This window comes from Harmonia axyridis, chromosome 5 (assembly GCF_914767665.1).
Source record: "Harmonia axyridis chromosome 5, icHarAxyr1.1, whole genome shotgun sequence".
Classification (NCBI taxonomy): domain Eukaryota; kingdom Metazoa; phylum Arthropoda; class Insecta; order Coleoptera; family Coccinellidae; genus Harmonia; species Harmonia axyridis.
The window spans coordinates 2705208-2731163 of NC_059505.1; the positions used below are offsets into that span (position 1 = coordinate 2705208).

Sequence of the window (25956 nt, forward strand, 5' to 3'; positions counted from 1 at the left end):
AAAAATTACTCAAAATGATAGATAGCATTTTTTTTATTCGATTGTGGATGTACGAAAAAATATGAAAAATTCCTTGAATAATTTTGAGAATAGAATGTCCTATACATGGGCCTGCTATTTTTTTTTTATTTCGAGATACGGGGTGTTTCTTGTAGTCTTCCTCTTGTAGTTCCTAATGATTAGTGAAAAATTGTTTGACAAGAACCGACAAGAAACCATGAAGTGTAGCACTGGACCACAGTTTCTTTTTACACTTTTCTAAACTACCAATGGTTCACCAAAAAAAGGAAGATAAACCAGGAGAATATTTGAGATTGCTTCACTCAATCTGAAAAGTGATGGGATTTCAAGAACGCTGAGGAAGGAGGATTAGTTATTAGGGCAATTGAAAAGTCCCCAGTCTGATGCACAGATGGCGATGCTAGTATTAAATCTATGTTTGAAGCTGTTTAAGTGCAATAAACCTGAATTTTTGCGTCGATATGTGACAATGGATGAAACATGGCTCCATCATTTCACTCCGGAGTCCAATCGACAGTCAGCTGAGTGGACTGCACACGATGAACCGAATCCAAAGCGAGGAGAAACACAACAGTCAGCTGGCAAGGTTATAGCATCAGTATTCTGGGATGCGCAAGGTATAATATTCTTGATTACCTCCAAAAAGGCCAGATCATCAACAGCGATTCTTATATAGCGTAATTGGATCGTTTAAAGGATGAAATCGTTAAAAAACGGCCCCATTTGACGAAAAAAAGCTGTTGCTTCATCAAGACAATGCGCCGTGTCACAAATCAATGAAAACAATGGCAAAATTGTATGAATTGAGCTTCGAATTGCTTCTGCATCCACCGTATTCGCCAGATCTAGCCCCCAGCGACTTTTTCCTGTTGTCAGACCCCAAAAGAATGCTCGCTAGAGAGAAATTTAGCGCCAATGAAAAAGTTATCGCCGAAACTGAGGCCTATTTTGAAGCGAAAAACAAATCGTACTACAAAAATGGTATCGAAAAGTTGGAAGATCACTATAATCGCTGTATCGCCCTCGAAGACAACTATGTTGAATGATAAAATCGAATTTTGCCAAAAAAATGTGTTTTACTATGGTAGACCGGGGACTTTTCAATTGGCCTGTTAAAAATTCATTATCAGATTTTTGATGGGAGTTGAATAATAAACCATTATGTAAAAGTTGCATTGTTCTTATCAAAACGCCCTATATCCAAATTACCATTTATGACTACCCCCCGGCAAAGAAGCAGTAAACCAACCATTAAAACCTAATAGAGCCATCAAGGTCCTGTGATAAATTTCTGGCTCTATTAATAACAAACACACCTGCGAACAGAACGCATAGAGCAATACAATCATAAACCCGAATGAATGAATCGAAATGGAACAAATCAAATCGTCATGAAAAAGGTCTAAATATAACGTTTTCATGTACGGCGGCAGTTTCAGCCTCGAAGTCGATGCCAGATAGCGTCAAATCCAGTGTGAAACAGGTTCTGATCAATCATTGGGTCTTTGTCCACAGCCTACCTGTAAAAACCAATCGCTGTTTCCTGCCGATTGTGTTGCATTGCTATGAAAAGGGCGAATGTTCGGAAAACTGAACTAGAGGAGTAAAAAACTAGGGAAAATTGAGCTGAAATAAAGAGTTTTCCAATAAAATGCTTCATTTTGATATTCTGATTCTGCGGGATCAAAATTGCGGGATTTTCCATGCAGGATTCAATATTAAAATTGCATATCAAAAAATAAAAGCGCAAACGTCTTTTGAAACGTCCCAGAATGCAATAAACCACTCATAAGTTACGGACGAAGATGCAACAATAGTTACTGCTGAAACTACAATACGATTCATGATCAGCAAATTGGAAAGTCGTTATAACTCGACATTGAGTAAAGACATAGTTAAAGCTTTATTTTCTAGGATAAAAGAGCACCATATTTAGATAATCCAGACTAATATCTGGAATTTCTGGGATTACAGTCAATGTCTACAAATGGCCAAGAGGATACATTTGTACTTCATGGCAAATCAACATTACGAAATGAAATTAAGAGTTTGACTGACAGGTTGCAAATAGAAGACAAAAGACAATTCCAAACCGAAGACCATTTCACTTACGCTGATGAGGATAAAGTAAAGGGTGATTTTTTTCGAAGTATATAACTTGAAGTTGGCATTACTGTTCAAGATGGCGACCGATTTAACAGCTGTCAAGTGATTTATTCTCAGTTTGGTTTGGCAATTCATCATGAATAGACGCCTAAACAACGCTTACAAATAGTGCAAAATGAGATTGCCGTTGTTCCCGATTTTCATAAGAGAATTTTGTTTAGCGATGAAGCGCACTTCTAGTTGAATGACTACGTCAACAAACGAAACTGCCGCATTTAGAGTAAAGCTAATCCTCAAGTGTATGTCGAAACACCGTTACATCCAGAAAAACGGACTGTTTGGTGCGCTTTATGGGCTGATGGAATCATTGGTCCGTACTTCTTCAAAAACGATGATGGCCAGAACGTTACAGTCAATGGTGATCGGTATAGAGCCATGATTACTAACTTTTTCATTCCTGAATTGAACAACCATGATGTCCAGGAGCTGTGGTTCCAACAAGACGGCGCAACATGGCACACAGCTCGTGCCACAATCGATTTATTGGAAGACACATTTGGTGACCGCCTAATTTCACGTTTTGGACCTGTGAAGTGGCCTCCAAGATCTTGTGATTCAACACCGCTAGACTACTTTCTGTGGGGCTATGTAAAGTCATTGGTCTATGCGGATAAGCCACAAACCCTTGACCATTTGGAAGAAAACATTCGCCGTGTTATTGCCGATATACGGCCACAAATAATGGAAAGTCATCGAAAATTGGACGTCCAGATTGGACTACATCCGAGCCAGCCGTGGCGGTCATATGCCAGAAATCATATTTCTCTAATTCTGTGGTTATTCCGTTCATTCTTCCACATCTTGTAGAACAAAATCGTGCGAGAATATATCAGAAACGCACAGTTTTCATGGTTATATTCTATTATTCTATGTTGGTACTCCGAACTTTCCGCCACGGCTTTATCTGTCAATTCATCAATTTGCCTTAAAGAAATCTGTTCTGCCAACCAACATTTTTCAATGCAAAAATCACTAAATTATATTTATGGAAATATTTCATTAATTTCAATGAAAATGCAATGAATTAGAGAAAATAATGTATAATACTCGTACAGAAGGCTCATTCTACCACTCGTTCATTCCAAAACTCGCCACTTCGTGGCTCGTTTTTGAATTTTGAACTCGTGGAAGAATATCAATGCCTTCTGCACTTGTATTATAAATAACTATTAAAATGTAATGCCACAAGATTATCTTGCGGATAAATAAAATTCATGTCAATCGTATAATCCGTCGTTGTTTAATTGCAATTAAAAGTTCTATAGCTCTAAAAAAAACACCCTTTACTTTTAAAAATGAACACTTTTCGCACAGTATGTTATTTCCGGTGTAATTTTCACATACACAACCCGTTGCGTATATTGGAAAGACGAAAAATTTTAATGAAATCATTTATGTCCCAACCCGAACTACCATAACAATTTTTATCGAAATCGTACTGAGAGAACGCCAAATATCTCCAGTCTCAAATACCCTCAATATGCAATTAAACTGTTGTAAAGCTATCAAACCAAAGTAATTTCTACAGCGTTAACAACTCTTTCCCGTCGAACATTAAGTTTTCCTATAAAAAACATTCAGATGCTACAACATTAAACCTAGCAATAACCCAAGGCTGAATATCAGATGCGAGTTCTAAGCCATCCTAAACGAAATTTTGATCTATAAATAGTAGTTATTTATAAAACGACATAACGAATTCTACTTGACAGAAGAGCATAATCTCCAATTTTTATCTGCTACGTTTCAAAACAAAGAATATGGAAAAATGATCTGATAAAGCGAAGACCTTTAGGCCTATTTGCATTTTTAAAGAACTTCCGCCAGGGAACAAATAGGTATACGTGTGGTCCATGCTGGGAGGGTTTTTTCATTGCCTTTTGTTTTAGGGAGATGACATCCTGTAATTTCATCTCTTCCTTGAGATCTATGAGGAAGAGCAATATTGGTGGTTCCACTAGGCCAGGTGTTCTTTATCACTTTGAACCCACAAAGAACTATTTCGTCCCTAAAGTATCAGAAAATAAAACGTTGAAAGGCATAAGAGAGCCGCACTAAAAATCCTTACACATTCGGAGCTGATTAGCTAATCGATCTTGGGAATTTTCAATGTTATAAAGGGTATATACCTTTAAGTTGGCATTACTGTTCAAGATGGCGACCGATTTAACAGCTGTCAAGTGATTTATTCTCAGTTTGGTTTGGCAATTCATGAATAACGCTTGCAAATAGTGCAATTTTATTTCGAAAATAATGGTTCTGTGCGGAATACGTATCGCGCACTACGTCCATTTTATTTTGTTTAGCGATGAAGCGCACTTCTGATTGAATGGCTACGTCAACAAACAAAACTGCCGCATTTGGAGTGAAGCTAATCCTCAAATGTATGTCGAAACACCGTTACATCCAGAAAAACTGACTGTTTGGTGCGCTTCATGGGCTGGTGGAATCATTGGTCCGTACTTCTTCAAAAACGATGATGGCCAGAACGTTACAGTCAATGGTGATCGTAATAGAGCAATGATTACTAACTTTTCCTTTCCTGAATTGAACAACCATGATGTCCAGGAGCTGTGGTTCCAACAAGACGGCGCAACATGTCACACAGCTCGTGCCACAATCGATTTATTGAAAGACACGTTTGGTGACCGCCTAATTTCACGTTTTGGACCTGTGAATTGGCCTAGACTGCTTTCGTTTGGGCTATGTAGAGTCATTGGTCAATGCGGATAGGCCACAAGCCCTTGACCATTTGGTAGACAACATTCGCCGTGATATTGCCGATATACGGCCACAAATGTTGGAAAAAGTCATAGAAAATTGGACGTCCAGATTAGACTACATCCGAGCAAGCCGTGGCGGTCATATGCCAGAAATCATATTTAAAATGTAATGCCACAAGATTATCTTGCGGATAAATAAAATTCATGTCTATCGAATAATCCATCGTTGTTTTATTGCAATTTAAAATTCTATAGCCTTTATGAGAAAATTCGAGAGATAAAATTCTTCCTTGAAGCACTTAGAAATAATGTAGCCAAATAACAAAAATGAATAAGAATAGCTCTCGCCATGTATGTAACATTCTATGGTATGTTTGGTAATTTAGGAATAACACTAGTTTGGTATTTTGTAATATTCATTTATACCTTTTTTAAACACTCAATTACGCAAGCTATAGAAAACTTCTTTCAGAGTTTGCGAAAATACATTATTGTTTCTACCACTATGTCGAAGAGCTCATTATAAAACTTTTTAATATGTAACCACTTCCTTTGACTTAAATAAAGCACTAAATAAACATTTTCTGTCATAGTAGTTCTTTCACTTGAAATTTTAACTTACTACGATAAGGTAAGTTCCTAATAGCTGTTACAATCTCTGAATTTTTTATAACAATAATTAAATAGAGCACTATAGGCAGTAACAATCTTCATTCAGATCTTGGAGATTTGAAATCGATGCATCAAAGAAAATTGTGAAGTAAATTCTTAGAACGGTAATTCAAAAAACTCACAGCCAACTATTTTCAAACTTTTTAAAACCAAATTTTCATTGTTAAAACACAACTATGAAATTGTAGGCTCTAATGTGTATTATGTAAGATGCAAGTAAATTAAACTGACGATTTCTCACCTAACCCACGCATATACGAACATAAATTTCACATATACATTATTGATTACCACAAATAATGACACTTCTTCAAAGAAGGAAAACAAATAAAGTCCATAGGTATCAAAGTTCATCTATTTCAAGAAGGAAAATCGTTGGAAAAATCAGTAAGTTCTTCAGAAGTCAGCATTATTTCTTAAAAAAACATCCACAGAAAGATTGCATGAAAAATCGACTTGTATTACATTGTCTTGGGACATCCAGTTATCAGGGTTAGTCATTAGACTCATTTTCCATTATCTAGTGCATATTTCTAATGGCAATTCACCTTTCATCCCCTTCTCTGCCTCATAAATAAATCGATAAACAATCGTGTCACCCGGTAGGTATATGAATATCAGCTGGAAGCTCAACACCGGTAGAAAATCGTCCAATGGTTACTGCCAGTCAACTGAGTAGTATTCAGAAATAACATATAGGTAATCAGAAAATCAAAGGAGTCGTTCATATAATAATCAACACTGAGAAAAATAGCTCCAAAAAAAAAATTACACTGAATTAGATCCAACACAATTTCAGGCATACCTTTTAGGTTTCCAACGCCTTTTCAGGACTCCCAACATCTGGATAAGTTATTCAAAAACTGTGATCATTAGCATTGGAACAAACTGATTCGAACATTAAATTCACTTCTTTTCTTCCAAATAGATTATTTACATTGTCACTGCACGAAAAACTACACTACACAGGCAGATTCGATCAACTTTCCCGTATGATTTGTTTATAAAATTCGTAATTATCTATAGAAGCCGGAGTGCTTAATTCACTATTGATGCGAAATGATTATAAACACAATTATCATCTGAATACCGTTCAATTCCAATTCTGTTTTACGCCGATACGTCTAAATCCAAAAGCGTTCTGACTACAAGACCGATCTAGCAGCCTGGCAGCCTGGTTGGCAAGGTGAAATTGACGTGATGAGAAAGAGAAGGAACAAAAATAAACAACGAAATGTCCCGGTCACGTGATCGATTCCATTGATGCGTGTGAGATGATCAACGCTGCCGGTTCATTCAATAATTCTCTCGTATGAAGACCTAATATAAAATTAATTGAGAATTCCTATTTTCATTACCAAACTTCTCAGGAGAGATAGCGAGAAAATTGCATTAGCAACTTCAATAAGTGGTATATCGACGAAATTGATTACGCAGTAGAATTGGATCAATTTTTAAATCTCTTTTGTACTTAAAAATCATAAAATTTAAGTATAGAGGAGTGCTTTAATGCGTAATTAACTTTTCGTGATAACTGCAAACGAAATATTCAACAAAATAGTTTCGATAATCGACAGTAGAAAGCTAATATTTTTAAATACAATAATAAATAAATCGTTAGATATATATTCCGAACATGTAAGATTATATATTGCTTATTTATCATAGATATTTACGTTAAATTCAGGTATTCCTCCCAAAATCAAATGGACTAATGGAGCTGCTTCGTAAACAAGAAATAATAAGATCTAATTAATTATAATGTATACAAATGAGTAATATTTATAATGAAACTGAAATTTTTGTAGAAGTAACAGAGGATTACAGAAATTAACTGCATTCTGTAGGTATATCATGAAGAAAATCTGAATTAAGAAAAAATGATCTGGCAACATGGATTGGAGCCATCGTTGTTAAGATTGGTAATATTAACCTCACTTTTGTAATTCAGGAATGATTTTTAAGCATGCTCTACTAATAACAAATTATCTTCAGATAAACAATTCATTGAAAAATTAATATCTCACAAATAGATTTATACAATTCATAATGCAGAGATATCTTATAAACTTTTCTTACATTGGAACGTTCTTCAGGTATAAGACAAAAATTATATCGAATGGAAATTGATATAGGTACATACATAAACATTTTCAATTAAAGGGGTTTCCAAAGACAAGTGACTGGTGTCCTTCCTAGGCAGGACGATCCTTCAACTATCCAGGGATATTTGGAAATGGCTTTACAAAGAATAGGTGCGAAAAATATGCCTTTTATAGTTGGATCCAGCAGGTTTGTCTTTCAATCTAGATTTTTCAATACCTAGTTTTATCAAATTTCTCTTTTAGAACTGACTCAGGAGTCCATGCCTTGAATTCTTCATGTCATGTCGATCTTGAAAGTCCAAACGGAGTACCTTTTGAGCCAAGATATGTTACATCCTCTATGAATAAGTTACTTTTTGGATGGGATGTTCCGATTAAAATAATAAATGTTCATGCAGTTCCTGATACATTTCATTGTAGACATAATGCAATTAAACGAACCTATTTATATAAATTAATAGTAATAGAACCTGAAGTTCTCACAACACATCCTTTATTGCAACACATACCCATAGAACTGGCTAATAGAGCCTGGTTTCCTACGTAAGTTAATTACAAAGCATATTTGATGAACTGCTCCTAAGCTTTTTATTTTAGATGCTCTGAATTTGATGAAAACTATATGAGAGAAACTGCTAAATTATTTCTTGGGTATCATGACTTCAAATCATTCTCGGGTGCCGATAGAAATTCTCAATCTTATAGAAAAAATAAAATTACTAGAAGAACTATAACAAAATTATCGATTGACGAGTCACCTATGAATTTGTATAGTTTTTACAGTCTGCCGACTCATGGTTTAAACAAACAAGCAAAATACAAGAGTTATGATATTTGCATAGAATCTTCTGGATTTTTGTATAATCAGGTATGTAATTCATTTTTCCCGCCAAATGAACCGGAAACAAATAGTTCAGAGGACGCGTGCGTCAAATGTTCAGCAGGTAGCTCAATATAGAAAAACAAATTATTGAATTAAATCATATGTATTCAATTCAAACTTCTAAAAATTAAATTCGAGTTCAATAATTCCGTCACTATATAGTAATTATTTAATTAAGTTATTCGTTGATAAAGCTTTAATCTAAGTTTAAATGTTATTATTAGTTTCATAATGTTGGCAACAATGTTGAAGAAGCGTCACTTTTCACTTTAACGATCATTTCTAGATGTTTCCTCCTTTGCTGTTCAACCAAGCCGCATAGTGTATACACGTTGAAGCATTGATTAGGTATCTCAATTTAGTATTGAATGTCGTGTTCCCCTTGTGTTGTGTTGCTGATTAATAATTAGACAAGTACGTATCATTCAAATTTTGTTTTATTTTTAATCTTGGTCAAGTAGTTGTTGGTCGTCGAGGACAGGGAGATTTCTTAACCTCAAAGCGTCCGGCGGGAACCACTCTAAAATGGCTACCTATCAAGCATAAGGTATTTATTATTTTATTTGTTTGAACAGGTCCGGCGAACAGTTGGATGTTTAGTTGCTGCAGCACAAGGTAAAATTTCTGTTAGAGATATAAAATTTATGCTAGAAATTCCATCACGTCAGTCTTGGGATCCAAGGATAAGAACAGCACCAGCTTACGGATTGTATTTGTGCCAAGTGCATTATAATCAAAGCGATATAGAAACTTTTAAAGAGTTTTTACAGGACCAAGATGGTAGGGTCTAGAGTTTATGTAGGGGGCTTACCTTATGGCACTTCCGAGCGAGACCTTGAGCGTTTCTTCCGGGGCTACGGTAGGATGCGAGATGTGCTCATCAAAAATGGCTACGGGTTTGTTGAGTTTGATGATCATCGTGATGCCGATGATGCAGTTTATGAACTAAACGGTAAAAAACTTTTAGGGGAGCGTGTGACTGTCGAGCGAGCCAGAGGCACCCCCAGAGGCCGAGATCAATGGTCTGGTGGCGGCCGCAGTAGTGACAGCCGATCATTTGAGCGTTATGGTCCTCCCACCCGTACGAACTACCGAGTGGTTGTTGAAAATCTATCTTCCCGTGTTTCTTGGCAAGACCTCAAAGATTTTATGCGTCAAGCAGGCGAAGTTACCTATGCTGATGCCCATAAGCAACATCGTAATGAAGGCGTAGTTGAATTTGCAAGCTACTCTGACATGAAAAATGCCATAGAAAAATTAGATGATACCGACTTGAATGGTCGAAGAATCCGTTTGATCGAAGATAAAGTAACCAAAAGACGTCGCTCTGCTTCCTACAGCAGCAGATCCAGATCTCGCAGTCGTTCAAGGCGTACTCGTTCCAAATCCAAGTCTAGATCTCGATCAAGAAGCAAATCCAGGTCTAAGTCTAAATCTGCCGAACCTAAGGACGGAGGTAGATCAAAATCAAGATCCCGTTCTCGTTCCAATTCACGCAAGAGAGATAACAGATCAAGGTCCACATCCCGTCGCAAGTCTGTTGACAGATCTAAATCTAGATCCGCTTCCCCAAAGCGTTCTAAGTCGAGAGACAGGTCTAAGGAAAGGTCTCATTCAAGGTCAAGGTCTGCCAGCAAAGAAAGAAGTAGAAGCCGATCGCGATCAGCTGATAACTAGTCAACCTAGTTGAGAATGCTGTTAAGGTCATTTTATTCTTATAATTCTTAGTTTACCTATTAGCCAGTAAATCAATTTAATTCATGTTGAGTAGAATATAACGATGGTCAGTTGAATATTTTTCATTTAAATTTTTTTCTTGGCGGAACTTGTATGTTCAAAGTTTAGTTAGCTTACATTATCAAAATGAGTTTTTTAAATGACCTTCTGAAGTGTAGAAGAAATTTGAAGCCTACTGAAACTCTAATCACCCATGTTGACGGACAATGCCTCATAGAATCTAGAAGCACGACCCTACCTGTTAAAATAGAAAGAAAGCCCTATGGATTCATTGTTGATAACAAACCCGATGATAAGCCAGCCAAAATATTAGATTATTTATACTTAGGATCCCAAGATTGTTGCTCGAAAGAAGTACTGCAAGCCTACAATATAACAAACATACTAAGCATTGGAATTAAGACGCCAATTGAAGATCCCGATATCAAATGCCACTATTTGGAATGTCTGGACCTACCCGAGACCAACATCTGGAACATCATCAACAGCAGTGTGACAGTGATCAAAAATTCAGTGAACAATTGTGAATCAATCTTAGTGCATTGCAATGCTGGAATTAGCCGTTCGGCTTCAGTTGTTATAGGTTACTTAGTTTTAGAACATAATTATAATTTCCTCAATGCATTTGAACATGTACGTTCTGCACGCCCTGTAGTTAATCCCAATAATGGGTTCATGAAACAATTGAGAGAGTACCATCTTTATATTTAAATTTTACTGGCTCATATGTTGACTAAATTTAATTATAATAATGACTCACCATAAGTGTAAGTTCCATGTTTTAAATATAATATTATTTTGAGTTTTGATGAGAAAAGTTTTTTCATTGAGTGTTATCATCCTGACTTTGTCTTAAGTCATTTTAAATTGAACAATTCATGATATCATAATTCCATATGTGATTTCATAGAAGTAATTTTTTTTTCCAAATCATAACCTATATTTTCACAGTTGTTAATATAGTTAATTTCTTTAGTTTCTTAATTGTAGGAAATGCTTATTCTTCAATAAATAAACATTTTGATAAATTAACATATAAACTAGTATCTGGCTCTTTCCTAGTTTGCTCATAAACTGTAAATTTTCAATTGTAGTTTATATAATATTATAGGAATTTCTGTAGATAAAGAGCGCATAACAAGAAATTAGTTTTTACCATATAGAATTTGAATTAAGAATCAGTTATGTTTAATTTTCTGAGTATCTGCGAATTAACATTTGTAAGTTTTTTACTATAGTTGAGGTGTGTTGATATTCTGTAGATATGTAGTAATTACAGATATTCAATTTCGAATATTTTGCATATTGAAATTTATATCGAAACTTGATTAAAATTATTTTTTTTCACTAAACTTATATTTAGATACAAACTGATGCCAATACTTGTATTTATTTTCATTTGTAGCCCCATAACCAACAAAACATGACAATTCAACACTTTTTAGTACTAAAGTTTCATTTGCATATTTGGGTTCCTTTCAAAATTTTCATCGTTCAATGGAATCACATCATTTAACAATGTATGAAGGAATTATGATTGAAGTCATGAACATGTTTTACTGAGATCTTGTAAATTTGATTCACTAATATTTATCTTTCACTAAAGAATGTTGATTTAATATTTCATTCTGTTTATAGGAAGGCCCGCCTCTTAATGACTTTCTAATGATAAATCTACCCTGGATTTTACCTTAGTTGTGGCCTCCTCTCGAAGGAATGATTCTACCAGAATAATGATATTAACAAGGTCCAAATACGTTTTGAGAATATAACGGTTGTTCAAAATTGGCACCCCTTCCTGAAGAGTTGTTGCTACTTGGATGGAGAAAATTTCAATCTCGGCAATGATCTTTGTTTTATCATTTCATTACTCGTTCACAATTTCGAACATTGCTGGAATTTGGACAGAACGCTCATAAGACAAAATCGAAAGATTTCGTTATGCAGGGTTAGAACTAATTAGAGGGCCACTACAGGAATATCAAAAACCGTTAGAAAGATAGGCGGGTGGCTTAAATTACTAAAAAGTTGCATTATTTAGGGATGAGTGTGTTGGTGTGAACGCTTTGAAATATTTCCATTGAGAGATTTTCTTTCTGTATACCTATTTGTTTTTGGAGATAACTTCACGAAATTTGGTTTAAAGCCATTATTCAATATAGAGATACTAATGGTGTCTTCAGATTTTTTCCGTTTTTCAATGTTTCAGAAACGCGATAGTCAAGTGATGATTTCACATAACAACTCTTTAAATTTGCGAACCTAGACTTCATCACCTCGTAAGGTGACTATGGCGTCCATAAGGAAAGAAAATCGACTATCGCGTCTCTGAAACAATGACAAACAAAAATCTGACGACACCATTAGAATCTCTATATTGAATAATGGCTATGAACCAAATTTTGTGAAGTTATCTCCAGTAACAAAGAAAATGTCCATTTTCAGTTTTTTCGAGATATCTCCAGAACCATTGGAGATATTTCGGATCTGTTCACACCAACACACTTATCGCTAAATAAAGCAACTTTTTTGTAATTTAAGCCACCCTGTATCTCTAACGATTTTCGATGTCCCTGTAGTGCCCTTCTAAATAGTTCTAACCCTGTATATAAAATAGAATGATATTCAGTTTCTTCAATTTTTACATGACTAAATCCAAGCTTACGTATTTTTTAGAAATTGTTCCTGTTTATTTCAAGGTTATCCGAAAGAATTAATTTTAAACTTTCAATTTCAAAGCGGGAAATTGCATCCAAAAATTATAAAGGCTGGGTATATGATTAACTGAAAAAAGTAAGCGAGTACCTATTGAGTAACAATTTTCTGTACAAATTGGTCTCCCTTGTTGAACATAACCCTATAGCTTTGAAATACTAATATCATGCTTTAACTATCATATATGTTGTCATTTTCTTCATGTTATGGTCTAACTTGCATTGTACCACTTCCCAACAACAAATTTTTGATTGGCTCCTGGTCAGTTGGGATATTGCTTGAAAATTGGTAGTTTGAAGCCTCAATTAACACTTAATGAAGGCACACTGTAGAGGATTATTTGTTGTTTGTAGCGGTAATTATGATAAATATTACTAATCATTATTTGAAATTTCTAAAGGATCTAAACAGGAACAGCTTTTTCCAAATTATTTTAACTAGATTGAAACACTTATTAATTCTAACTACTTAGGGTTTATTCATGCTTGCTCTAACAATTTTGAATCTTCACACCAGATTGCTATAATTTACTGCAGTTTACTAACTTCTTTAAAGTTAAAGTCTTCCCATTTCGGGTATATGTACTTGAAACTAGGACTTTACTCAATTTTTCTCTTCTGAAGAAAGGAAACGCTACTAGTCGAGTTTTAAAGATATTTTACATGTTGAATATTTTTCTCTTCAGACTCCTAGGATATGGAAATACAGAGTGTTCCTAAATTGGAGGTACAAACAAAAATGACATACCTCGGATCATTTCAAGAAAATAAAAAACTCTATATACATGGGTCGGCAAACGCTTTATTATCGAATCGCAGAGAGAAGTTTTTTTTTTCTTACATCGCCTTCCCTTCACTTAAATTTGGCATAGATATGCCAATATAGAATTTTTAATAAAAAAAAATTTAAATAAAAAATAAACAAAAAATAAGCTGCCGCTTTCCTCCAGAACCTTTTTTTAGGTGGACCAGTGGCGTACTCAAGGGGGGATAAGGGGATATATCCCCCCAGGTGGATTATCCATTATATGTAACAACCTTATATATCACAATCTTATTATGAGTAAGCAAACTTCTTCAAAAGAAGGAAAATTTGAACTTTTTTTTTCTTTATCCCCCCCAAGGCTTGTGTCTGGGTACACCACTGTGGTGGACCACTGGTAGTTTAGAAGAATGTAAAAAGAAACTTTGATCCAGTAGGAACTACACATTGGTTTCTTGTAGTTTTGTCATATCTGCTAATAATTTCGCGAAAAAAAATTTGAACAATTCTCTCGTAATCCTCAGAAAAATTCAAATTGTTTTAAAGGACTAGTTAGTAAAATATAAATCAATTTATAAGTTTTGTTACTTATGTACCCATTCATAGGACTTTTCTTGAAATTACCTAAGGAATCTCCTTTGTACTTGCAATTTAGAAACGCTCTATTTATGAACTTATTTTGACGTAGTCTGCGAGTTTGAGCTAATATTTAATCTTCCATGTTATCAAGTCGGGTTGATTTTGAGCAATTCATCTTCAATTTTGAACCCGTTTTTAAAATCATGTTCTTCCACATCTAATTAATTGTCAATACTTGCGTTAAAATATTTATAATCGTTATTCAACAATTAAAATTCGACAATTTTTAACAAAACTTCGATCCTCTTTCTAGAACCATTATTTTTAGACTGCCGAAACGACACATTTTTTTCAAGCCAGTCATTTCCACCCTGTATGTTATTTTCAAAATTAAAACCGTCTTTAAAGCAATTTCAGCAGCTCCTTGGTCAAAACATACCTGGACAATGAAATAAAAAATATATACAAAAAGATAATGTATATTTCCTGTATAACAATAATAAAATATATAAATCTTCAATATGATTTGTAAATTAAGTAAAAACAAGTCCAACAATCAGTGTTTGGGTAAATCGCATTCAAACACAACCTATTCAAAGTGATGTAAATTTCGAAATATTACTGACACTAAAAACAATATTTAACAATTATGATAAATGTTTAAGATTGATGAGAATAAGAAAGAATTTCATCTAACAGTAAAATTGTCAAATATATACAGAATTTATAATTATTTTTCGAATCGTATATGTCTGAGAGGAAGTTTAAGTAATAGAGCAGGTAAAACTTTCCTTGACATAGTTGAAAAAATTAAACTAAAAACCTATGAAGATTGAAATAAAATGAGTAATGCTTCGATTTTTGAAACGATTAACTTAATCGTTTCATCTTCGATAATTTCAATTGGAAGATGAATTAATGGGAAATAAAGAAATGATGAATTTTGTGCTAAGTGTATATGGCATCAGTCATCATATTAGGAATAAAGGAAACCCTGAAATATTCTTAAGGGATTACCTAATGAAGAAAATTCAACTGATTTATTCAGTTCCTGTCCATATAGTCTCATCGTCATCAATAACCTTATACTAAATTAACACGATCGTTAAGTACATGGGGATAAAAATGTAAATTTTAAATAGCTGTCCGACTAGCACCAATCCCTCTTGCTGGCAGGGAGTTGCTCTTTCCAGGCAATTCCTTAGCATGTGAATGAGCCACTACGATATTGAGACATTGAACCCATTCCTCTGCGTTCCTGCCATCTTTAGGTTTCAAAATCAACGTTTGATTTCCGGTGAATATTTCGAATGCCTTCGGGATATTTCTAGATCCTCTAGAAACCTTGACAGACCTTATTTGATTAACATCTATCGATTCTCCGCCACTCTGAAACCATACAAACTTATGAAATTCGAAAAAAATTGTAGTTGTCTTTCATAACAAAATAAGGGATGGTTCAATTGTATTCAATAAACAATCCAGTTAATTTTTTTGTTTTTTGCACCAATGAAATATCTTCTCCATAAAATATAGACGGATCAGCAAGAAGTTTCGAACTAATTCTGTGCTTGAAACTTTACATATAGGTTGAATATTAATTTGAAATCATTTGATAACTCATGTCAATATCATATAGAGGGTGTTCCTTCAAAGGAAAATAAGAGATTCCTTAGATAATTTTACTATAAACGCTATGTTTTTTATACAAGGGGGCTTATTTTGTGTACCAGTTTATTGAATCTTCATTAATCTTCTCTACAGATGGAATAAATAAATACCATGAATATGCTATCAGAAAAAAAATCAAACTTTACTCACTTTACCTAGAAACAATATTGAAAATATCCCTCATTTTCATTTGTACCTTCAATTGGGGGTAATTACCCTCCAAGATTTCCAAAATATAAAATTTCACAATTCTCGCAAAGACGAAAAACGAAAATTTCTTCATAAAATGAACTAATAATCATTTTACTTTCCTTTGGAATCGACACGCCAGTAAAAAATCGTATCCTTTAACGGTTTATGAGTTTAATATCGCTTTCAAAATGAGTACTTTTATTGCACTACAAGCACGTCTATGTTCAAGGTTTGTTATTTTCCTTTATCTATCCGCTTTGTCAGCGATACCCCTTATTTGCCACCTGGGATTTTTGCATTCGTCATCGGTATACACTTACCCGTTGTTTTCGGTTTTTTGTATCATTCTCGTCACAAAATTTCAATACTGTAGTTATCAAAGAACTAAACTGAGTAATTCGCATCAAAAATTGTCTGAGCTGTGTTATACAATTCATTGTCATTCATTCAAATTGCAACTCATTTGTACAGATATCAGTTTTGAATTGATTATATCTAAAAAATGTTCCTTAATTGGAGGTTCAAATGAAAATGACAGATTTCTCGGACTATTTTAATGAAAAAAGTTCTTTAACATGAGTCCGCAAACACTTGGTTTTTGAGATACCGGTGTTTTTTTTCCCATAGCACCTTTCCTCCACAAGATATTCATTATTAGGATATAAGTATGCTTATTTCCTCCTGAACTATTTTTTGGTGAAGCACTGGTACTTTAGAAGAATGTTATAAGAAACTATGGTCTAGTACTACACTTTTTGGTTTGTTGTAGTTTTGTCATGTGTGCTACGATTTCGAGAACAAAAATTCAAATAGCTCTATAGCTGTGATCAATAAATTAATTATAAGCTTTGCTACTTATTTACCCATTCTGTAGTGAAGATTAATAAAGATTCGATTAACTGATATAAGCATCACTAAAAAATACAATTATACAAGAAACACCCTGCATCTTGAAAACAAAGCGTTTGCAGGCTCATGTTTATGGGACTTTTTATTCTTAAAATTATCCACCAAGGAATCTCTCATTTTCATTCGTAACTCCATTTCAGGAATTCCTTATTAAAACCTTTTTTCTTACATTACAAATATGAGTACACATTGTAAAAATTTCTTTCCCGATTATTTCAAAAAAAAAAAGAAAGATCTACGCCCTTGCTTCAATTTATACGCACCCTGTATTCAGCCGGAAAATATAATTTTCAAGTTATTTGAGCAGATGTTCTAAATGTTTCTTCAATTGTGAATTCTTTGTTAAGATATATCCCAAAATAAAATCTCACTTACAGATCCTCTAACTGACAGGTGCGCCCCAGATAATGTGAAGTATCTTGTCTTCCACCTTCTGAAAAGTCTCCATTTACCCTTTTTCTCTTTTAATTGACCTTCAATCACAGGCTGAGCATCACCTAAATCAAAATCTTAATTCAATCAAAAATTAAAACGAAAATTCAGCAAACTATACCTCTTAGAAAACCGACAGCCCTTTCTGGATGTGCGCACAGGAAACAACCCCATTTCAAATTTTCTGATTGTTCTGAGGATCCTTCGCTTATAGATTGGCAAATTTGGAAAACGTCAAAATAACCAGAATGTCTCAACTCGTTTATAAGAGCATCCTGCTCCTTATCACAAGGGAAAGCACTCGTAACCACAGTCAGAAATGTTTTATTTTCACATTTCAACATATCCCAGCAGTGTTTTAAGCTTGCAACTTGGGCGTCTCTTGAGCTGAGGGCATGATTATGTCTTGCCTTGAAATAAATAATTATATAAGTATAAAAAATGATTTCCTCTATTTCAGTATCGTAACGAGTTCATTACAGTACTAAAAACAATGCTGTAATGAGTTCATTACAACATTGTTTTCAGTTATATTTCTTGTTTTGTGGTTGTCTACACTGACTTCTGAACCTATCAAATTCAAGGCATTTCAATTGTCAATATAATATAATCTGGATATAGTGAAATGATTAGCAATATTATTCGCAATTTATCTTAATTTTGGTGTTATTAAATCCATTTCGTCCGACATAATTCACGAATTTAATGAGTAACTATTAATTATTTCAAACTTAGAAACGTAAGATTCAAATTCTGTCATCTGTCAATCGTAACAGTCACACCAACTGCCAAGATACAATACAAAAGTCACTAGGATGTATAATCTGAATTTTTCATTGAATTTCAACAATATTTCAGAAAACTTTACTGAAATAGAGAAAATATCGTCTAATAATCGTTGCAGAATGCAATTCCAACACTCATGCGTTCGAAAACTAGCTCCTTTGTCGCTTGTTTTCGAATTTCGCATTCGTGTTGGAATAGGAGCCCATTCTGCAACTTGTTTTAGAATATACCATAATCAAACTTGTAATAATCTTCATTTACCTGCAAAGATATGAACATCAGATGGATCCAAGTTCTGGGGTTTCTAGTTCTCATCGTAAAATATGTTTTAGCATACAAACAATGCTCCCCTTTAGCTTGACATGCAAAATGTAACTTGGCAGACTTCTTCTGCCTTTTCTCCTCTATGGTGCATTTAGCAGGTGATGGTATCCTCAAGGATACTTTATCCATATAAATTTTAATTTTATCGAGGTGTTTTTCACAGAAATGCTGTATTGTATCCCTCATTGGATAAGGCTCAAACACGCTCATACGTTGATTAGCAACCGAATTCTGATTAGCATTGAGAAGAGTTACAGTTGTGTTATTAGCTCTTCGTGATGTTATGGTCGTGGGACCAGATATATTTACATTACCTGAAATAAGTATTATGCGGAAACATGTATGATATTCAAAATAAAGGATATTTCAATAAGAGGTTTCATTTTGATACAAAACAAACGAGCTATTTCAAAAGAAATCAATAGATGTTCATTTCATTGTTAAGAGGAAGGTATGCCATTGAACTATGGAAAAAAATATCAGCCAAATGGTCGCTACAGTTACAGTTGCAGCACCATATCCTTTTAATGCAATTTTTCATTACCAATTCCCACATTTGCGACTGTTTATCCTCTATAACTTCACCAATTCCATCATTAAGGTTATGAATCGATTGTGGAGCATTGGCATAGACCTTATCTTTCATGTGACCCCAGAATAAAGTCTAAAGGTGTTAAATCACAAGATCTCAGTGGCCAGTTGTGATCACCTCTTCAAGAAATAACACAACCGGAAAACTTTCATTTCAAAATTGCAAGTGATTCGTTGCTTGTAAGACACGTAGCGCCATTTTATTAAATAAACATTGGCTATACCAATATCTCTCAATTCCGGCGAAAAAAAGTCATCAAACATAGCTCGATAGCCTAATTCATTCACCAGCCTCATTTTCGAATAACCAATCACACCACCAGCTCAAAAACTGAACCAGACAGTGACACGTTGAGGATGAAGAGACTTTGCAACAATCATTCTTGGATTTTCCAAGTCCCAATTGCGTCAAATCTGCTCCTTAATACAGCCTTCTAGGTGAAAATGGGCCTCATCACTAAAGATGGTTTTTCGATGAGAATCCGGATCATTTTGATGTATTTCAAGGTCTCAATCAGCAAAGATACAACATTGGTGATTGATCGTCTAGAGTTCTTGTGATAACAGAACTTTAAAAGTCTTAAGACCTAAATCTTTATGCAAAATTCTATTTAATGTCGTTTGTAGAAAGCCGGATTCCCAAGATCGACAAGCCTGGGTTTTCGTTAACACTACAGGTTTTAACGGCAATATTCTCAGTTGTTCTTGAGGGACTCGCACAGTTTCGATGCTTCACATCAATAACTTGTCCCAACAGCTCAAAAGTTTCCACCAGTTTCACTATTGCCGGCTAAACAGGTTTTCCACAACAACACAAAGTTATTTTAGTTTTGCAAACTGTGACTGCAAAATTTTCTCCATTTATGTAGTGAATTTTAACAATTTCAGTACATTATTGAAACGTGTATCGCTCCATTTTTAGTAATGGCGCAGTTTTTACTTGTCAAATGTCAAAAAATGACAGCTGTCCAGATAGCAGGCTATTCAAAATGTAACCTCTTATTGGAAAACCTAACAAGAAAGGATTAATATTATTACTCACCACTAGCCAGAGATTGGGCTCCAGACGGCTCTGGAAGATTCACATTACTTGATCCTATGGGAATAGTCTGAGTAACTGATACCAAACCGCTAGAAAAAGCTCCTGTGTACACCGAACTCACAGTTACCGCATTGCTTGTATTGTGTGATGACGAAACAGGGTTGTTGATCATAATCTAGTAATAAAAAATTTCATTCAGTAATAATTAGAGTCTCTTTTATTGTATGAAAAGTTACTGAAGATGTGAAATTCATACCAGATGAAAAAATCAAATTAAATTTATAGTTGTTGTAATAAATGAATATGTAAGTCGTTGAAAAAGCAAGAAATTCAATTGCCTTATGGATCATAGGAATAAAATAAAAAAAGGCTGCAAACACTTCAAATGGTATTCAAAGAATCAAATTTAAAAAAATTCATATTCGAATAAACTAAATGCAAAGTATCACAAAAATTTGCTAAGAGATTACCGAATACAACATTTTAACATCGCAATAGTTGAGAAATGATGAATTTTTTAGTAAACATCTCGGATTATCTGAATTAAAGCATCACATCCTTGCTAAATCTCTGATTTTTTCTGGACATTACTGCACCTAACTTCATCACTAACAAGTATCAAAAAGTATTCAATTCGCATTGTTTCTTCAACAATGATTTAATATATACAGGGTGCGTCATGTAAAAGTTATAAATATAAACTTTCTCATTTTGATTATTTGATATTATTCATATCTTAACTCAACTCTTAAAAACTTTCGGATAGATTTTTTTGGAAAAAAGAACGCGAAATGTAGTGTATGACCTAAACAATTTCAACATAATTGTTAAAGGTGTTGCACTAGATTTAAAAGAAGAAAAATTGCGTTTCAATCAGAAATATGTGTTTTACCTGATTGCTATGGTTTGTGATGAGAGAAAGGGGACCCTGACTTTGAGGCCTCTGTATTCTTGGAGTGGTAGTGGTAACAGTTACTCCACCGCTAGATACACGTGGACTATTCCACCGATGCTCTCTTGCTATAGCACTGTTAGAGAGTGGAGGAACCGGAACTGGAGTCCCTTGACCAGGTACTGCATTTATTTGTTGAGAAGAACTCAAACGCGTCATGCTTTTGTGAAGACCTCCAACGGATCCACCTGAAAAAATTCATTTTCACATTTGTCAAATTTAGTCACGAAAAAATTATTTTTTAATTTTTCTACCTGCTATATTCAGCCTTGTCATACTTCTGTGTGTATTAGCATTTTGGGTGGTGTGCAACCGTCCTGTACTTCTAGAATCTCCTAGTTTCGCCCTCCGAGTATAACCAACTTGGGAAGTATGATTAGAAGTTGGTACCCCTTGTTGTGTACCACCCACCTTCACTATTGTTACTCCTCCGGATGTAACATTATTTTGAATATTTGGACCAGGCTGGTTTATTTGGTTTGTACTTGAACAAATTTTTAATTTAATTTTCTACTTCAAGGAGTGAGAATTTTATAAATTAAATTTAACTAAATTAAAATTTGTTCTCTTAATTAGCACGAATTTAGATCTTTTAAAGAATCTTAGAGACCTAAGAAGATTTAGATAATTAAACAGTACAGGAACATGAAAACTACCAAAGAATATAACTGAAATACAAAGTGAGTTTAATAATGGAACACCTTGAAAAGGAAAAAAAGTACAATTTCCAATAGTGTAATAATATCATACGACATTAATTATTTATCTGGTTGATGCATCAGCAAAATGCCATCAACATAACCATTGTCAGACAGAAGGTCTCCACGCTATTACGTAGGAATCATAATGGAAAGTAACCCAAGGAGAATGCATGTCATCAAGGGAGAATAGCGATATACCGGTTTCACCCTTATTAGGGATCATCAGTACCGCATAATTCGTTTGTTTGTCATCTTGGGTAGAGTTATGCGGTACTGATGATCCCTAATAAGAGTGAAACCGGTATATCGCTATTCTTCCTTGATGACATGCATTCTCCTTGGGTTACTTTCGATTATGATTCCTACGTAATAGCGTGGAGACCTTCTGTCTGACAATGGTTATGTTGATGGCATTTTGCTGATACATTAACCAGATAAATAATTAATATCGTGTGATATTATTACACTATTGGAAATTGTACTTCTTTTTCTTTTCATCATTCATTTCCAAATATCAGCCGTTTTATTTATTAATGGAACACCTTGTTTATCTCACACGATTTTTATAGATTTTGATGTGCAAGGTTTTTGTGATATGGCTGATATTACAGTGATATTTACATTGTTGTCAGATCTTGTCTTTTCACAGAATAATATTGAACTTAAGTGGAATATTTCATTTTTCATATCAATACATAAAATATAGACATTCAAGTTTGGGAATTCCAAATTGAAAATTAATGAAAGGATAATAATATACCTTGTACGATGTCTTTGTCTTATTCCAGTTAATACTTTATCGGTGAACAAAACTGGATAAGAACTACACAGGAGAGTAGCTTCCCTCATCAAAGTACTTTGGGAGCCTCTATCAGCTTTCGGAAGATGCTCTAATACAAAATTAAGAGCATCTTGTGCTTTATCCTAAAATTTAAACGTGTAAATGTTTCCAGCTATATTATCAGACTAGATCCCACCTTGCTGAGTTTCCCGACTGCACTAATCACTTGAGCTGCCAAACAGATTATTTGAGGATATTTTTGAGCTGCCAATTTCATAACATTTACATGATCTGCTAATAACGCAGGCTTTTTTTGTGCCATATGAAGAAAAATCTGAAGAGTAGCTGCCGCTGTTACCGGATTGCTGAGATATTCACATAATTGAGGAACACTTGCTTCTAAAAGCTAGAATTAATAAATAGAAATACTTTGAACTATATTAATTTTCGTACCAAAGGTGTGTCTCTTGCCATCAAAGCAAATAACTGAAGTAGGGCTAATTTTTCTTGATTGTCACAATGAGACAAGAGTGATACTAATGCCATTGCATGTCCTTGAAAAGGTTCAGGGGATACTTCATAGATATTAGGTAATACCCTGCACAAAGGATAATTTCCTGGAAAGTACAAATAAATGAAAATGTTTATGTATTTCCTAGATCATACCAGAAATTATCGAGTCCATAATAGGTTGAACATGTGGTGTGAGTAGAGAAGCATGTTCTAGAGCTGCCAGAGTTAAATAAGATGCCATATTCCTTGATAATTCCTTATTTCCCTTATGAAGAAACTTTACAGCAACTGGTAAAGCTCGTTGCATCACAGATCTTTTACTATAATTCTAAAGATGAAAATAAGTCATGAATCATTTTTCATTTACTTATGAAATTACTTACTAAAAATATTGCAGATATAATATCACTAGAGATTTTTGCATGTGGTGGATCTTCCAATTTGTTTGATACTTTCAAGTTATGATGTAAACATGATTCTAGAAGATTAACTAAAGCTTCACAGTGTTGTTCCACACTTCCAGTTTCTCGAATACATGTGGTAACTCTTGTAATACAAATTTCAACAACACTCTGGTCATTATCGTTACTAACATAATCTGGTAGTGAAGCTATAGCTGTTATTTCTTTTAACTGGAAAGTAGGTGAAAAGGTAAAATGAATGAAGGAATAGATAATAAAGATTCTTCAAATATACTTACAACATTGGTTACATCATTTACTATGACAGCATCTGGAATTGAAAAAAGGTCCCCAGCTTTTGAGAGGTCTCTATTTTTCAAGACCTGCATGAATAGTTCGTGCATTTTTCTATCACTTTTTTCTCCTGGTGAATTCATGTATGATGTGTTTTCATAATTGAATCCTTTCGTATACGATATGTAACAGATTGTTTAAGAATCCGGCAATAATATTGTATAGTAAATATTAAGATTTTCAGTGAAATATTTCTTGAAAACTTTATTTATGAAAACTTGATGGCAATTCAAAACCATCTGTTTACTGAAGACCTAAGAAGCGCGGAATTCCTATGAAAAACTGTAAACGGTCTATGTAGCTCTCATAGTTCATTGACATCACGGTAAGGTAAGTGAAAACGAAGTTTTTAAGTTTCTGATCCACAGGTGGTTACTATACGTTGAGCATGCGCGAGTCAGGTGGAAATCGAGAAGTTTGGAATTAAATTTTCTTGAATAATCTATTTTGTTTTCATAAAAACTTAGAAATTCCTGTAATCAATAGAGATAAGGATAACTGACGAAAATGAACCAAAGTTCATTGCTTTATCAATCGAGTTCATTAAATATAAGAAAAATAAGCCAACTCTTGGAATTTAAAATAGATGGGGTTGGGAACATTCGATCTTAGTGATCTCTGGTAGAAATAAATTATTCATTGATTATATAAATTGAGGAGAACATTGCTATCTATTTTTATTTATCATTTTAGTTCTAACGTGCAACGATAGGGGGCATCACTAGAGGTCGGACATTTTCTTTCAACTCTCATTTCGGCGCGAATTTGGCGCTTTGTATAACAGGCTCACATGAAGACAAAAAGGTATTCGAGAAATTCTGGCGGAGAATTCGAATAGCTTTTCCGTGCGCCAGTATTTCTTCTCGATTTCATCCTATCCTGATTACGCGAGCTCCCATTTGATAACTTGATGACTACAATAGACAGACGACAGGACAGGCCTGTCTAAATCCTCTCTAATCAAATTCTAATCAATTAAATGATATTGATTATTATTATAGATTTGGTTGAGATTGATCTATTTTTTTTTAATGAATATGATGAAGATATTAATTTGATCAGTAAAGATTATAAATATAATGACCCACCCTAATGATCGATCATATAATATGGGTTTGTACCGAAATGATGATTTAATTAATTAATTAATTCGAGAAAGTCTTCATCCTTCCAGAGAAAATTTCAGATGAATTCTCTATCCATCTCAATTTTCCGTTATTTCAAATAACAATTTTTTTTTCAACTTCCTCATTCAAAAGAGTATGTCTAGTAAAAAATTCAATTATTTAATTAGTTTAGTAGTGATTGAGGAGTATGGAAGAATTAATTTGAAATGCATGCACAATGATGATAATCAAAAATTCCTCATAAATTCATAACTAACAGGTTCTATGCATTAGGAGCACAGAAGTAAAAGAAAGTGATTCTCTCTGTGTGATGTGCATGAAGCTCTTTATAAAATAATATTATTAATCTTTCTATGTTTATTGAGGAAATTTTTTGTGAATATTTTTAAATTTGATAAGAAATGGATTGAAAGAACATAATTTTTCCAGTTCTAGGATATATTTTTGCCAATTTCATGATTTATAGGTATAGGTACTCATATTTATTTCATTATCTAGAGACTTCTTCGAAATAGAAGAAAAATTCCAATTCCTATTATACCGGATAAAATCATGATATTGGCAAAATTATCAAGTGTGTCCCAGTTGATATCTAATCAACATTTAGTTGAATAAATAAATGTTGATAGATTTCACTTTGGATTACTTTAGAATCGCTTAACACGTATGTCAGTATGTTTAGGTACCTATATAAATTCATTTCAAAATTGATCCATATAATATAACATTCAAATCTTTTCTGGCATACGATTCTATTAAAAAATCATTAAATTATGAAGTGTATTTATTTATACATTTTTCTTCTAATTCTGTGGAA

At 33.9% G+C, this 25956-nt stretch overlaps 4 protein-coding genes across 12 annotated transcripts in view; 2 read left to right on the forward strand and 2 right to left on the reverse strand.

Moving 5' to 3' along the window:
• LOC123679719 overlaps positions 1-6780 on the reverse strand; it is a 278857-nt gene extending 272077 nt beyond the window's left edge. For all 6 annotated transcript variants that reach the window (XM_045617148.1, XM_045617146.1, XM_045617144.1 and 3 more), the window contains exon 1: positions 6388-6780. In XM_045617148.1, coding sequence (XP_045473104.1) covers positions 6388-6425 — 38 coding nt within the window. In that variant the 5' untranslated portion in view covers positions 6426-6780. The remainder of the gene's footprint in view (positions 1-6387) is intronic.
• Positions 6781-7496: 716 nt separating this feature from the next.
• On the forward strand, positions 7497-11124 carry LOC123680032 (serine-arginine protein 55-like). 3 transcript variants are annotated; one of them, XR_006747477.1, is made up of 5 exons: positions 7497-7678; positions 7746-7874; positions 7931-8230; positions 8285-8984; positions 9538-11124. XR_006747477.1 is itself a non-coding variant. In XM_045617674.1 (5 exons), the coding sequence occupies exons 1-5, from the start codon at positions 7632-7634 to the stop codon at positions 9359-9361; spliced, it is 963 nt and encodes a 320-aa protein (XP_045473630.1). In that variant the 5' UTR covers positions 7522-7631; the 3' UTR covers positions 9362-9444. The 3 variants fall into 3 exon arrangements, 2 of the variants coding, with proteins under 2 accessions (XP_045473630.1, XP_045473629.1); XM_045617674.1 differs by lacking the exon at positions 9538-11124 and adding an exon at positions 9146-9444 and having other exon boundaries at positions 7522-7678; positions 8285-8555; XM_045617673.1 differs by lacking the exons at positions 7497-7678; positions 7746-7874; positions 7931-8230 and having other exon boundaries at positions 8827-8984; positions 9146-11124.
• On the forward strand, positions 10434-11018 carry LOC123680195 (dual specificity protein phosphatase 19-like). The gene has a single exon (XM_045617978.1). The coding sequence runs from the start codon at positions 10434-10436 to the stop codon at positions 11016-11018; it is 585 nt and encodes a 194-aa protein (XP_045473934.1).
• A 3702-nt stretch (positions 11125-14826) lies between the features above and the next one.
• On the reverse strand, positions 14827-24449 carry LOC123680136 (protein melted). Of its 2 annotated transcripts, none has more exons than XM_045617850.1 (13): positions 23958-24449; positions 23641-23889; positions 23411-23585; positions 23198-23361; positions 22941-23150; positions 22724-22887; positions 21517-21746; positions 21203-21450; positions 20311-20485; positions 18615-18991; positions 17689-17977; positions 17511-17644; positions 14827-15752 (listed from the first exon to the last, which is right to left on the reverse strand). In XM_045617850.1, exons 1-13 carry the CDS (start codon positions 24093-24095, stop codon positions 15498-15500), a joined length of 2808 nt encoding a protein of 935 aa, XP_045473806.1. In that variant the 5' UTR covers positions 24096-24449; the 3' UTR covers positions 14827-15497. The 2 variants fall into 2 exon arrangements, with proteins under 2 accessions (XP_045473806.1, XP_045473807.1); XM_045617851.1 differs by having other exon boundaries at positions 17511-17632; positions 23958-24446.
• Positions 24450-25956: the final 1507 nt, after the last annotated feature.